Below are 14,251 nucleotides of genomic sequence, written 5' to 3'. Positions count from 1 at the left end.
AGAAGCCTCTAAACTGCAAAACTAGGAAATACTTAAAGTGACTAGTTTCCAGAAATATGAGTTTTTATAGTTTTACAGAGTCAGATAAAAAGCATGTTATCACTGTTTACAGCCCAATGAATCTTGATATGCACAGCTTCAACTGGTACAAATATGTCTTAGGAAATGCCCTCCTTTGTGAAGCTTGTACCAGAGAACACAGACTTGAGAGCCTGACTTCCTGGTTCATATTCTGGCTCTACCACTTGTTAAATGAGTGAACTTGGGAAAATTGCCTAATTACCCTCTTTGTACCTCAGTTTTCCATCTGTATAATTAGAATAATGATATTATCTGTGTCATAGCATTGTAGTGAAGATTAAATGGGTGATTTCTAGGCAGAGTGCATGCAATGGTGTCTAGCATATAGTGTCAGAGAACTATTAGCTACTGTTTGCTGTTATTGTTGTTATTTTTGCAATCTCAAGACTCTATTCATGGGGTTTCAATTCTCCAAATCCCTTACTGTATCTACATTTAACCCTTCAGAAAACCAGAGACCATTTCCATGGATTAAGGTCTTCTTTGAGTCCAGACGACTCATCCATAGGAAGTAGTATGGGAAAGACAGAGATAGGCCTCACCAGGTGGCAATTCCCTGTCCTTCATGGTCACACTACTCTCCAAGAAAATCTTACACCTGTAAAGCGACTTTCCTCCCCGCTCACCGTTGCTCTTCCCCACATTTCCCAAGTTAATTGGCCCCTTGTTCTCACGGTGTTGTCCACTACCCACATTAGCTTGATAATAACTGAGATTAGTTCTTGCAGGATCACCTTCTTGAAGACCTGTTTAACCTAGGAGACCCGGTCAATCATAATCAGAGTATGATCTTTAAAACTGAGTACTGTGTCGTATCAAAACTTTAAAAAATATTTCCCATTTGGACTGTGGGTTGGCCCTCTGTCCAGTTGGTAGATCTGCTTACCAGATATAAGGCACCCTGAATAGGAACTGTTTTATTGGCATTAAACACACTGGTAAACACATATGTTTATTTAGAAATAGTTATTTTCTAAACCAATGTTTACGAACTAGTGAGTAATTTAATTTAATAGAGCAATTCAAAACTTTGAGCATTGGGACATATACCACTACAGGAAAATTTAAAGCATTTGGGTATCTTTCTTGACCTAAAAAAACTTTAATTAAAAAAAAAGACATAATTAGCTATTGCTATACTTATTCCCTTTCTAGTCATTACCCTAGTCCTAAGAGGATACAGTAGAGAAACAGAAAAATCTGCAGTTACTTCAGATTTATGTATAACTATTTCAAAACAAGAGTAATTTGGAATTTAGAACTGCTAAGTATAAAGCCATTCATATAGTAGTTTATCAGGTGCTCTCTCCATTCTTCAGAATAATTTTTAATCTAATACATTCCAAGCAACACATTCCCCTTCCAAATAGCTCCAAGGTCAAAGACTAATTAGCCTTTTCTCTTGAAATTTGGCAACGATACAGACCTTGTTGCTTCACTTTAACGTTTTGAACTCTCTAATAACCCTCCAAAATTATTTAAATGCTCTCTAAAATGCCTCATAGTTCTTTGTGATCTGGTCAAGACTAATGAAATGCTTAAGCTTTCACCCCAGGGCCCCTAAATAAAAAAACCATGATGCAGAAATGTAGTGTTAATCAGAGACCTAACTTTAAAAGAATACCAAAGAATTGTGTGATTTTCAGAGTTAACAGTACTCCACATCCTTGGAAGAAAGCATCATGTAAGCCAATCAGAAAATCTTACTCTCGCTGACTTGGGAAACTTGAGCTGCTAACTTAACATGGAAGTATACATTTTCCCAACAAATAATAGAAAAAAACTGTATTCAAGGTGTTCACCTCACAAGAATAATGCAGTCTAGAAAACCATGTACCACACAAAGAAACATAAAAAATAGGGTTTTGACTATCCATGTGTACTTAAACTTTAACATCCAGGAGATCCTACCATCTAGCTAAAGTTTCACCTCATATCAATGGCAAATTATAATCTTGTTTCCAAATCTTTTTTGGTGGTGGATTGTAAATAATCTAAGCACATCATCTGTCCAAAGAGCATTCTACTATTAACTCCTCCCGATAAACGACCTTTACTTCTGCAGCTCAAAGTTACCAGAAATTCTCTCTTCTTTTTTGTCTTTTCTCATTGAGTAGGCCAAGTAAAACAGAGCTGGTAGGCATAACCCCCTCAAATTTGAACAAACACTTGAATGCAAAGCTTCGGGTTGGATTGCCTCATTAAAATGTTCCCAATTGATTACTTTTATTGTTCAGTTTTTCAGTAGGCATGGAATAATAAGTACCAAAGAAACAGAAATCCTAAAATAACTAGTAAATCACTTGACAATTGAGAGACCATTACACGATGCTAAATAGAAACCACAGGAGCCAAGGCTGGCAGAAGAGTACTGTTCAAAATTACAAACTGAGCAGAGAATTATCTGTTCTCCAGAGCTCGTACTTTTTCCCCCCGTCTTTGCCCTCTATGGCTAAAATTGATTCCCCAGGGTTTTCAGCCCCAAGGCCATGATCTCTCAACCTGCCGACAAGTTGTGCCTTCTGTCATCATTTTTTCTATATTAGAGATCAGAAATGTTAAGTCACGTCCTGGAGAGTTTTCAAACTTTGTAGTTTTATTCAACTGATGACATGGCAAGAGTTTTTAGGGCAATATTACGAGTTATTTGTCAAAGTATTTAAACAATACTTAAGAATAAAGATTTTTTAAAGTTTTCTTTCTCATGAACATTTTTCTGATATTAACTAAGGCAACTGTTGTCCAAGCTTACTGTGCATAATTAACTGCAAGGAATGATTATTAGAAATGCATATTCTTGGGCCACACTAGATCTGCCAGATCTAAATTGCTACAGTTAGAGGTGGGCATCTTTTATTTTTAACAAGTCCTCCAGTTGATCCTGAAGTAGGTGGTTGTTAGCTACATGCATAACAGAAATAGAGTGTGAATGGAAGTTGGGGCACAAAGAGAGGCAGTATTTACGATGCTGCAGTAAGTTTCTTAAACTCAGTTTAACAGCTGCCTTTATCACTGCCACTCACGACTACCACCTTAGGTTAAACTGAATAACCTCCTCAGCCTCAGCTTCTTCATCTAAGGAATGAAAATAATTATACCCACCTCAACATTGTTTTATGGATGAGTTTACAGTGTTGAAAACACTTAATCCCTCACGTCAAGCCAGAACCAAAAGAATCTTATGTAAATCTCTCTCTTGTAAAGTGGTTAGCAGAATTCTACACAACGCTCAGTAGTTTGGCTATTATTGCAACATAAGAAAGGAAATTTGATAGAAAATAGTGAATAATTTTATTTTTATAGTTGAGGTTAGAAGAAAAAGTATAAAGTATTAAAAATCAATGGAATTTTTTAAAAATCATTTAGAAATTGTTGGCATTTTCCACAAATACGTTTCCAAATCAGAAGAGTCTAATCTATTTGAAAAGTTCAGTAACTCCACTCATCAAAAACTGTATTACTTAACAATAGAACAAGCCATTTGTACATGGACTTTATCATTTTGTCCAACTTTTAGCTAAATCACTCCATGCCTTTATGCAAGTCACTAAGTTGCCTTCAGAATCAACTTTCCTATCAATGGAAATAATTATAAAGTGGTAACCCTTACCAAGATATTATATTACACTTTTAATAAAATGTTTAAGGTCTACAAGTTGAAAACAGTTACAAGTTTAAATTCACTATAATTTACTACAGGAAACGTGAAATGCATAAGAAGAGAAGACTAATCTGGTGACAAGATTTGAAAATGCTTTTGACTAAAAATGTCTAGCATTATATTGTGGGTATATCTCAAGCCGAAATAGAATAGAATTGAACTGACATGGAGCAATGAATGGGCAATAAAATGGGGATAGAATAAATGCAGTTAAGATGAAACCAAATAGAATCCATATTTTATCCATCCTCATCCATCTCCACAATAAGGTCACTTATTATCAGGATGTCTAACCTGGTTTCTACTTCTAATGTGAAGTAAGACATTCTGTCTTACTTCTGGTGGAAGTATTGATTAAATAGTGAAGAGTAAGCAAAAATATTCTGGGATGCTATCTTTCCAGACTTGTTCTTCTTTTTGTCAGATTCAAAGGAAAATGCAGACTGAAATGAATCCCTCATTGTTTTCTCTCAAGATGCTAATGTTATGGCTTAAGCAACTGTAATGCAAAGAGTCCAACAACCAAGAGAAGGTAAATGAAAAAACCTTTCCCAAATTGCATAAACCTAACTGGAGAAAACAAATGGTGCAGGTTGACTCTCTGGTTATCAAAAGAGGTAGACTCTAAAATAGGTTTATTCTGGCAGAGCCTTAAAAAGGAAGACAACATTTTGAACAAGTCCCAAGAGAAAGTGGAAATTATTCTTGGCTCTCTGGTCTTTTCTCTCTGAGTCACTCAATTTAATGTCTAAATGATGTTTTAGTTCCACCTACTAAGTGCTAAGCCTTAGGAGATTGAAAAATGATTAAGGCTTTGTTCCTATGTTCAAAGAAATGAGAAGAGTGAAATACATACAAAATTAGCTCCAGAGAGAGTTATTTCTTTCTCATGATTATCCTAACACTAGCTTTATATTCCCAGTTCTATTTTCACTATAACTCCCTTTAAAAATCTTAACGGGGACATCTCACCATCTTGCATTCAAATATGCATAAAGCCAAACATATACTAATCTCCTCCCCCTAAAAAGCACTCCACATTCCAAACTTACTCACGACACTACTATTTTCTCAATAACTCATGCTGTAAAAGTTAACGTTTTTTATTCATCCTTTTGTTTCTTGTCTCATAGTCAGCTAGCCACAATGTCCTGTCAAATTTTCCTGAGGAAGCTACTCAAAAGAAAAAAAAAAAAAAGGTTGTCTTGATTCCTAGTACTAACTGTACTCTATTTCAAATCCTCTTGATCTTTTTCTATTATAGTCAGAAGTAATTAGGAAAATAGAGATCTGCCTCCCCCACACTCATGAACTTGGAGCTAAATGAATAACAACGTAGTAGATGCCATTGGAATGGCATTCTAGTTCACAAGGTTCACCACGGAGATCCCCAGACTTGGCACTGTTTCTGCTTTTCCTAAGGCACTATTGTTTGGTTAATCCAGCCCTTCTTTGAGCTACCTTGGTGTATTTCCAATAAATTACCTTTTCTTTGACTTATTGATTTCCATTACTTTCAACCAGAAGAACCTTAACCAATACAAAAAGAAATAAGATTGAGCATTACATGAATTAAATCAATACATAATGAGAGGAGATAGTCTCTCAAATGTATAATATTTTACTTAAAATATTACCAGAAAGCTTAATTGTGCTGTTGACACAAAGAAATAATGTATAAGTGTAAAAACAATTTTTATAGGGATCTAAAGTAGTTCTGGGTACATCAGAGAGACTGCAATTGGATCACTAAAAAAGTTTCTGTTTTCTGCGGTGGGGTAAGTATGTTTTATCTGATCACAAGGCAACCTAGATAAAATGTGCCTCAAGATCATCACCTTCCATTTGTTCTAATTATATGCCCACTAAACAAGCAATTGAGTACTACTTCAAGTCTCCACAAACAGGGTGACTTGTGTTGAGGATGTAAGCACTTTAAAGAGACAGCTTCTATTTTAAATTAACAATATCCCTATATATTCGGTTACTGCGAACCTCATACAGAGAGTCTGATCATTCCTAAGAACACCAATAAATGCAAGCTTATGTTCCTCAAATGCTAGGGAATTTAACATTAAGTGTCATGAATTCACAAGGAAAATATCAGTCTCTGAGCCCCTGATGCAACCTTCTCCCACTCTACTGCATCAAATTTTAAAGCTGTATGACTGCCTCTGCCCCACAAAAAATTATCTGTTTATTCATTTATTTTTCAGCCTTTTTTAATCTGTCAAGAATATATTAGGTAATGAACTATCATGTTCATACTTACCACGATACTTTATGGGTAAGTATGAACATTGAACGTGTCCATAAGATGGATAATAACAAATAATTTATTAATATTATGCTAGTAAACATAACAAAGAACAAATAGAAGGTTCTATTAAGGCACTCAAAAAGGGACTTATCCTGGTCAGGGATATCAGGAAACACTTCCTGAGGAAATTGCATTAAAGTTGGACCTGAAAGATGGCCCCAGGTTACTCCTTCCAAATCTATTTTTCTGTCATTGCCAGTTTAATATTTAATAGAACTTTCAACACTTCTCTCACATTCAAAATCTCTACCCACTAAGAAAATAATTAAACTGAGGTGACATCAGGAACCACTAGACTAGGTGATCTCTTAGATCCCTTGTAGATCTAAAGATCTCATGTTTAGTTTTCAATATGTGCATAATGTTCCATCTTATGGGAGTCCTGCAGTTAGCTGGAGGTCCCTTATATTTTTGTATGTAAGAAAAGTAAATTGCAAAGAAATGTATGTGACTGGCCTACATTTCTAGGAAAATGATCAACTTAGTATAGGTGTTTTTGTTTATATAGTATCTTATGAACATAGAGAAATATGTGGAGAAATACAGCAAAGTATTATTAAAGGAAAGGAAAGAAATGAAGAAGAGAAAAAAAGGCTATTGAATAACTTAAAAATATCAAGGCTTAATTTTAATAAAAATTCAAAGGTACATATGCCATCTAATTGTGGTTTTGCCATTACTTTTAATGCCAAAAACAATTACTTTTGCACCAACGTAATATTTCTGCAAATCTGTAAAAACTGAAAATAGAGATTTTGGCATTTACCAAATAGAAATGTCATGGATAAATTACAGTATTGATTGATTAGTGACGAGATTATAGCAATTTGTATCATTGGTATCTGTTTTCATTTCAATACTATGCTTGCAATTGAGTAATGTTTAAATCTTTGTGATTTTTAAGTACAATCTGTGCTACCCATTCAAAGGCTCTCCTTAATTCAGCTTCATTCTCTCTCTTCAGTTTCCTACTGCTTCCCAAATGTATCCACCAAGCACTTTTTATCAGTAACCTCTAGTTTTATGGCTCTTGTGATAGATTTCAGGGTGTGTGGGGTAGGGGTGGCAGGGAAGTGAGGAAAGAAAAATGTCTTTGAATTCTACTATGCGGCAGGCCCCATGCTAGGTGCTTTTCATTCATAAATCCATTTAGTCCTTTCAATATGTTAAAACGGACATATTACCACCTTCTCTCTTTTACAGATAAGAAAACTGAGTTAAGTAACTTCCTTGAGTCCATGGCACCAAAGAAATAAAGCTGGAATTTTCACCCAGGACAGCCTATTTATAAAACTCATTCTTTTTTTTTTTAATATACTTTAAGGTCTGGGATACATGTACAGAATGTGCAGGTTTGTTACATAGGTATACATGTGCCATGGTGGTTTGCTGCACCCATCAACCCATCATCTACATTAGGTATTTCTCCTAATGCTATCCCTCCCCTACCCCTCCAACCCACGACAAGCCCCATTGTGAGATGTTCCCCTCCCTGTGTCCATGGGTTCTCATAGTTCAACTCCCACTTATGAGTGAGAACATGTGGTGTTTGGTTTTCTGTTCGTGTGTTAGTTTGTTGAGAATTATGGTTTTCAGCTTCATCCATGTCCCTGCAAAGGATATGAACTCATCCCTGATTCTTTACCCACCACACTTTGTCCTCTGCCTCCCTTTCCATGCTCATCTCCCATTAGTTCCCCAGTGGACTCTTCATTGCAGTCATACCAGTCATGTGGGACTGCTTGCATTTTCTTGCACATGCCATTCTTTTCTCTCACCCAGTCTCCTTTTCCCAACCTTGTCCTTGTCCTTGTCTTTCTCCTACTGCTGCTCCTTCTTCTCCTTCCTCCTCTCTTTCTCTCTCCCTCTCTCTCTCTCTCCATTTTACTTTGCTTGGAAGGTACTACTCCTACTCCACCTGTATATTAAGCAAATTTCTACTTGTTTCCTAAGGCTCAGCCCAGCTATCCTCTCCTGCAAGCCATCACTGGTATGACATCTCCAAACAGACTCAAGAGCTTCCTCTGTGCTCCCATTATGCCTACTTTTAGACCTCTATTGTGTCCCTTATCACTGCCAAAATTATTTGATTATTTAGCCACCAGCTCACTAAACTTTTACCTTCCCCACTCTAACTGTTGAGTCATCATCAAGCAGAAGCTGTAAGTTCTTTATAATTTCAAAGCCTCATGCAGGACCTGGAAGACATGAAAAATTTAATAAATGCGTGCTAAATGAATGAATAAATTAATTGTTCCCTTGAGTTCAGTACACAAATCCAGAGTAATTTACAGAGGACAGGTGAGTGAACAAGAAAGAATGAACATGATAGTTTGCCCTGTTCTTAAAAGACAGCATAGTCTCTCAGATAAGTTAATTGTCTGAGGGAGGTTTTGCATCAGAATAATTAGCTGGAAAGTACAAAGTTTCAGAGATATTATATATGCTTATATATACTAAGTTTTACATGGTGTGCCTGTAGAAGCTGAAGCCTAACTCAGGGATACCCAGCCATACCACAGATTTCCTTGTCCTTGGTGTGGCACAGAAGCTGGGATAATAGGTATTTCAATAATGACCCAAGTAGAAAAATGACTGATGATGACAAGAGACTCCTTAGTTCTTATTACTATGGGAAAGGAGGATCCTCTTCCAATAAAAATTAGATTTAATTTCCTGTCTGTTCAGTGGATGAAACCTGAGAATTGAATTTGAATTAATAGAGATTGTAAAAACTAATACTTCTTACTTTACCAGATTTGGTATAAGTTAGGACTACTGGATTCCAAGCAACACAAAAGTACATTCAGCAACTTAAACAAGAAACACTGAAGGAGGTTTTGCACAGAAAGAACAGCCAAAAAATAAAGCCTTGGAACCAACAAGAACTAGTAAAGCTCTGAGGTTCTAGGAAACAGGAGTCAATGACCTTGTCTGAGTGCCATCTTTGAGCTGAATTCACTCCAATTATTTTCTTGTTACTCAACCTAACAGAGAATCTGATTGGTCCAGCATGGTTTACTATATCCATGAATTAGCTAAGGGAGATTGGAGTATTTTTAGGTACAGTCCCACTAAGACTCCAATCAAATAAGGATGACAAGTTCCCCATAGAAATACTGGGGTATAGAAACCATAAAATGAGGAAACAGATAAATACATTTGGGATGACAAAAATAATATATCCACTACTTAATTATAGTCCTACTTTGCATTATTTCGGTATAAGCTCCATGGAGACAGGAACTTTGACTAATCTTATTTCCTACTATATCCTCATCACTATAATATTAACTAGCATACAGTACGCATTCAATAAATATTAGTTAAGTTAATTTAATACCTTGTTTCTAAATAAATTGCCCTTTGGTTACACTAGCTAGATATCATGTAGGTTCAAGAAAGAAAAATATATACAGTCATTAAATGTTTATAAAAGTAAAACTATAGAAAAAAATCAAAGCCTGGGGCAGATTCAAACTGAGAACCCTGAATGGTCAGAGACCCATAAGAGGGCTCCAGAGGTTTATAAAGATAAAGAGCATAGTACATGTTAGAAGGAAGGCATGGGAAAGCTGGGAGAAGGGAAGTTATGTTCGTTGAGTGCCTGCGTTCTGGCAGCTGTTCTGGTAGGTGCTTTTGCATATGCTGTTTTATTAATATGGTATACCAAAACTTTGCAGAATATACAAAAAGTAATGACTATCATAGAATGCGGACTGCATTTCCCTCATAGTCATCTATATGGCTAGCCCTTGACCTCAGGTACCCTCCACTAAGCACACATTTGTTTTGCACAGTGAAGCCACTGCCTCTAGTAAAGAGCAAAGGGTCAGCATTGCTGGTCAAAGAAACGTCAATCTTTTCCAGTCCATCTCTGCCTCACCTTCAGGCACACCCACTGCAGGAAATAATGCCAAGCACTTTATATGTGCCTGCATGAACATTCATTCTTTGGATTATTGGATAAAGAAAATGTACCATGGAATAATATTTAGCCATAAAAAGAATGAAATCATGTCTTTTGCAGCAACATGGATGGGAATGAAGACCATTATCTTAGGTGAAACAACTCAGACACAGAAAATCAAAGACCTCATGTCCTCATTGACAAATGGGAGCTAAATAATGTGTCCACGTGGACACAGAGTGTAGAATAAAAGACACTGGAGACTCGGAAAGGTGGGAGGGTGGGAAGGAGGTGAGAGAGGAGAAATTGTTTAGCAGGTACATTGTACATTATGTAGGTAATGGTTACACTAAACCCATGGATATATTGCACCATTATGCAAAAAAATTAATACAAAATACATTATACAAAAAAATTAATAAAGTGTGCAAATGCCACAACCAACTTACCTTTTTGGGGTTATTCCTTCTCCAGTATCCCCCAAAGTTGTTAGCAACAAACTACTCACTCTGTCCTAAAATAAAGTCTGCTGGTTTAAGGCAGCAAAGAAGTTATTTCCAGTTGGTTCTCTCTACTGACAGTGAGGTCCAGAAAAAACATAAAGAACTTCACATTACATAGCCCATGCTTATTTTACAGATGACAAAACAGAGGCTTAGATAAGAAAAGAGAGTTGCCCAGTATCTCACAGCTAGTTAGTGTTAGGGCCAGGACTTTAACCTGGATCTCCCATTTTCTAATTCAGTTCTTTTCTTATTTCACCAGAGTTTGCTCAGATGTTGGAATTCCATGGTAGCTTTAAATTGTTTACAATAAATAATGGATTAACTGCCTTAATTATGGATTAATATATTTTTTCACTTAATTTAATTATTGATCTCTGTCAGAACATTTTTCACAATCAAATGATTTCCAATACAACAGAGCACTTTTACCTGCTCATAAGAACCCAAGACCAAATCACGGATTTATCATAAGGTATTTTAATTAGAGGGTGCTCTTTTTTATATTTGAGGTCTCACCAAGATGGTGGTATGCTCTTTCTAATTATATAAGATGGTGATGAGGTCCATGAACCCAAGAAGTGATAGCAACTGTCCACTATTATCTCTGGAGATTTTTTAGATCAATACAACCTCAATCATTCAGATAAGGATGTTCCTTGGTAGCCAATCCAATAGCACCATCTGGTTGACAGAAGCAAAGGCAAGCAACAGAAACTATGAGTCCAGAATAAATTGTTATGATTCCAGAGTATCTCACTCACATTTTAGATTCAAAATTTATGGAATGAAAATGTAATTCTCTTGGCCTTTTTCTTTAATTATCATATCAGTCAGATTTCTGACTTGCAAACAACAAAATCTACTCTAGCTAAAGTTTAAAAAAAATTCTTAAAAATAACACTTAACTACACCAAAGCTTGATCCTTAAAATACAAGAATGATAAATTGGACTTTATCAAAACTTAAAAATTTGACTTCAAAGGAATTGTTAAGAACATGAAAACATAAAACACTGACTGGCAGAAAATATTTGTAAATCATATTACTGGTAAAGACACGTATCCAGAATACATTAAGAACTTTGGTGATCTGCAGATGGTCTCCCTGAAGTATTCAACACTCGCATGTGAAGAAGTTACCCAAGGCTAGGAAAAGAACCACCTGGAAAGATCAGAGGGAACAGAAAAACTAAAAGACCTCCTAATTCACAGAGTATTAGAGTCAGAAGAGCCTTGCTTCAATAGTGGGAAATAATTAGCCGTAGTCTATATGTGGGTCTGATTCCACCTAAGAAGTCATAAGAGCAAGATCCAAAAGGCTCAAACTGTTACCAAGTAATTAGCTGTGACCTAGAACAATGCTTAAGGATATTTATAATAAAACAAAAATCTCTAGCATCAAATAAATCACAGTGTCTGACATCCAGTAAAAATTACCAGGCATGCAAAGAAGCAGGAAATATAATTGATAATGTGGAGAAAAATAAGTTAATCAAAACTAACCTGGAACTGACTCAAATTTTACAATTGACAAGGAAATTAAAGTAGTTATTTCATAAGTTCAAGCAGTTGAGTCATGAGAGATATTTTTAAAAACAAGCATTAAACTTATGGAGATAAAAACTACAATGTCTGATATTAAAAATCTGCTGGATGGGATTAACTCCAAAGTATATATTGCAGAAGAAAAGAGCAGTGAACTCAAACACATAGCAATGGAAACTCTGTAAAATGAAACATGAAAAGAAAAATAATTTTTTAACAGAAAACTATGTGAAAATCAGTGGTTAAAATCTTCTAAATTTGATAAAAACTATAAACCAATAGTAGAAGCAAGCTCAATGATCCTCAAGCACAAGAAACATGAAGAAAACTACACCAAGGAATATTATAATAAAATTGCCCAAAACCATTAATAAAGAGAAAAATCTTGAAAATTGAGAAAAAAAGGAAACATGTAGAAAGAAAAAAGATGAGGATGAAAGGATGATTAAGGATTAAGGATAAACATATTTAAACTACTAGAAAAAAATCTGTCAATCTAGGATTCTGTAACAAGGAAATCTTTCAAAAAATTAGCCATTAGAGAAATGCAAGTTGTAGTTACCATGAGATGATACTACCTGCCTATAAGAATGGCTACAATTTGAAAGACTAGCCTTGGCAAATGTTGGTGAGGTCCTCAAAGAATTGAAACTCCTATACACTGCTGGTGGGAATATAAAATGTTGCAACCACTTTGATAAACAATTTTGAAGCTTCATGAAAAGCCTAACATACACTCACTGCATGATCCACTATTGGATCCCCTTTTTCCCCCAAGAGAAATGACAACATATGCCCATAAAACTTTTGCACATGAATGCTCTTAGCAGCTTTATTTTGTAGTAGCTAAAAACAAACCCAAATATTCTGATATTCATGCAGGTGAGTGAGTAAAAAACATTGTAGTACATTCATACCATGGAATTCTCAGCAATGAAAAGAAATGAACCATTGATTGCCAAACACAGCAATATGGAGGAACCTCAAAATAATTATGTTTGGTGAAAGAAGCTAGACAAAAAATAATCCATACTGTATGATTCCATTTGTATAAAATTTTAGAATTCAAACTAATGTATAGTGACAGAAATAGATCAAGAGTCAACTAGAGACAGAGAGAGCAGGCAAAAAGGAGAGATAATGAAAAGGCATTAAGAAATATTGAGTGTGCATGTTCTCACTTATAAATGGGAGTTGAACAATGAGAACACATGGACACAGGGAGGGGAACATCACACACTGGGGCCCATCGTGGGGTGGAGGGCAAGGGGAGGGAGAGCATTAGGACCAATACCTAATGCATGTGGGGCTTAAAACCTAGATGGCGGGTTGATAGGTGTGGCAAACCACCATGGCACATACATACCTATGTAACAAACCTGCATGTTCTGCACATGTATCTCAGAACTTAAAGTAAAATAAAATAAAGAAACATTGGGTGTGATGGCTAGATTAACTATCTTGACTCTGGTAATAGTTTCACAGATGTATACATATGTAAAAGTGCATAAAATTAAATACTTTATGAGTACAATTTATTGGATGTCAATTATACATTAATAAACTTTTTTAAATATATGTGTTTTATATTTATCAAAGTTGTATAAATTTAGCAAAATCAATACTGAGGCATACATCACCATCTTAGGATAAACTGGAATACATGAATAAATCAGAAATTTGATTTAAAAATATAAGTAAATAAACAATGACGATTTGTATTTCTCAGAACTTATCTGAGGAATATAACAATAAGCATATAGATGTGTTTCCAGGAACATGACAGAGACAGGCTGACGAGAAAACCACAGCTACCACAGCTGCCTCTGAGCACCGTATGCTGGAACGCATCTCTGATTATATCACTACAACCCAGAACAATGCCATTTTTTCATTAGGAACTTTTGCATAAATCATTGCCCTCCCCGCCAACAAAGCCAAATACCTCTTCCAACATTTTCATCAGGAAAATGCAAACTTCACTGCTCCCTCATACTGGATGCTTTTGAACTAAAGTTTCAATTGGGTTTATCTGACTGGTGGGGCTTGGGTCAAGTGCCTGTATCTAGATGCAAGCGAGGCTGGGAATTCAAGTTCAAAATCCATGTAGGGCAGGAAATACTCATAACGTGTCAGTTTCTCCATCATTTCTGAAGGCCATTTAGAAGATAATGGGTAGCTGCAAATAATGATAGTTGTCAATGACAATAATTATTCAGAATTAGACCT

At 35.7% G+C, this 14,251-nt stretch overlaps 1 protein-coding gene across 5 annotated transcripts in view; it reads right to left on the bottom strand.

The window, feature by feature from the left end:
* The window catches only part of CPS1 (carbamoyl-phosphate synthase 1), a 201,153-nt gene that overhangs the window by 145,127 nt on the left and 41,775 nt on the right, over positions 1 to 14,251 (bottom strand). The window contains exon 3 of one of the 5 annotated variants that reach the window (XM_014344059.5): positions 13,968 to 14,201. The exons of the other annotated variants lie outside the window; for them this stretch is intronic. Within the exon in view, the coding sequence (XP_014199545.1) occupies positions 13,968 to 13,985 (18 nt within the window). The 5' untranslated portion in view covers positions 13,986 to 14,201. The remainder of the gene's footprint in view (positions 1 to 13,967; positions 14,202 to 14,251) is intronic. 5 annotated transcript variants of the gene reach the window in all.

Source organism: Pan paniscus, chromosome 13 (assembly GCF_029289425.2).
Source record: "Pan paniscus chromosome 13, NHGRI_mPanPan1-v2.0_pri, whole genome shotgun sequence".
Taxonomy (NCBI): domain Eukaryota; kingdom Metazoa; phylum Chordata; class Mammalia; order Primates; family Hominidae; genus Pan; species Pan paniscus.
Note: the sequence above shows the minus strand (reverse complement) of the source record. Positions and strands in the feature narration are given on the sequence as shown.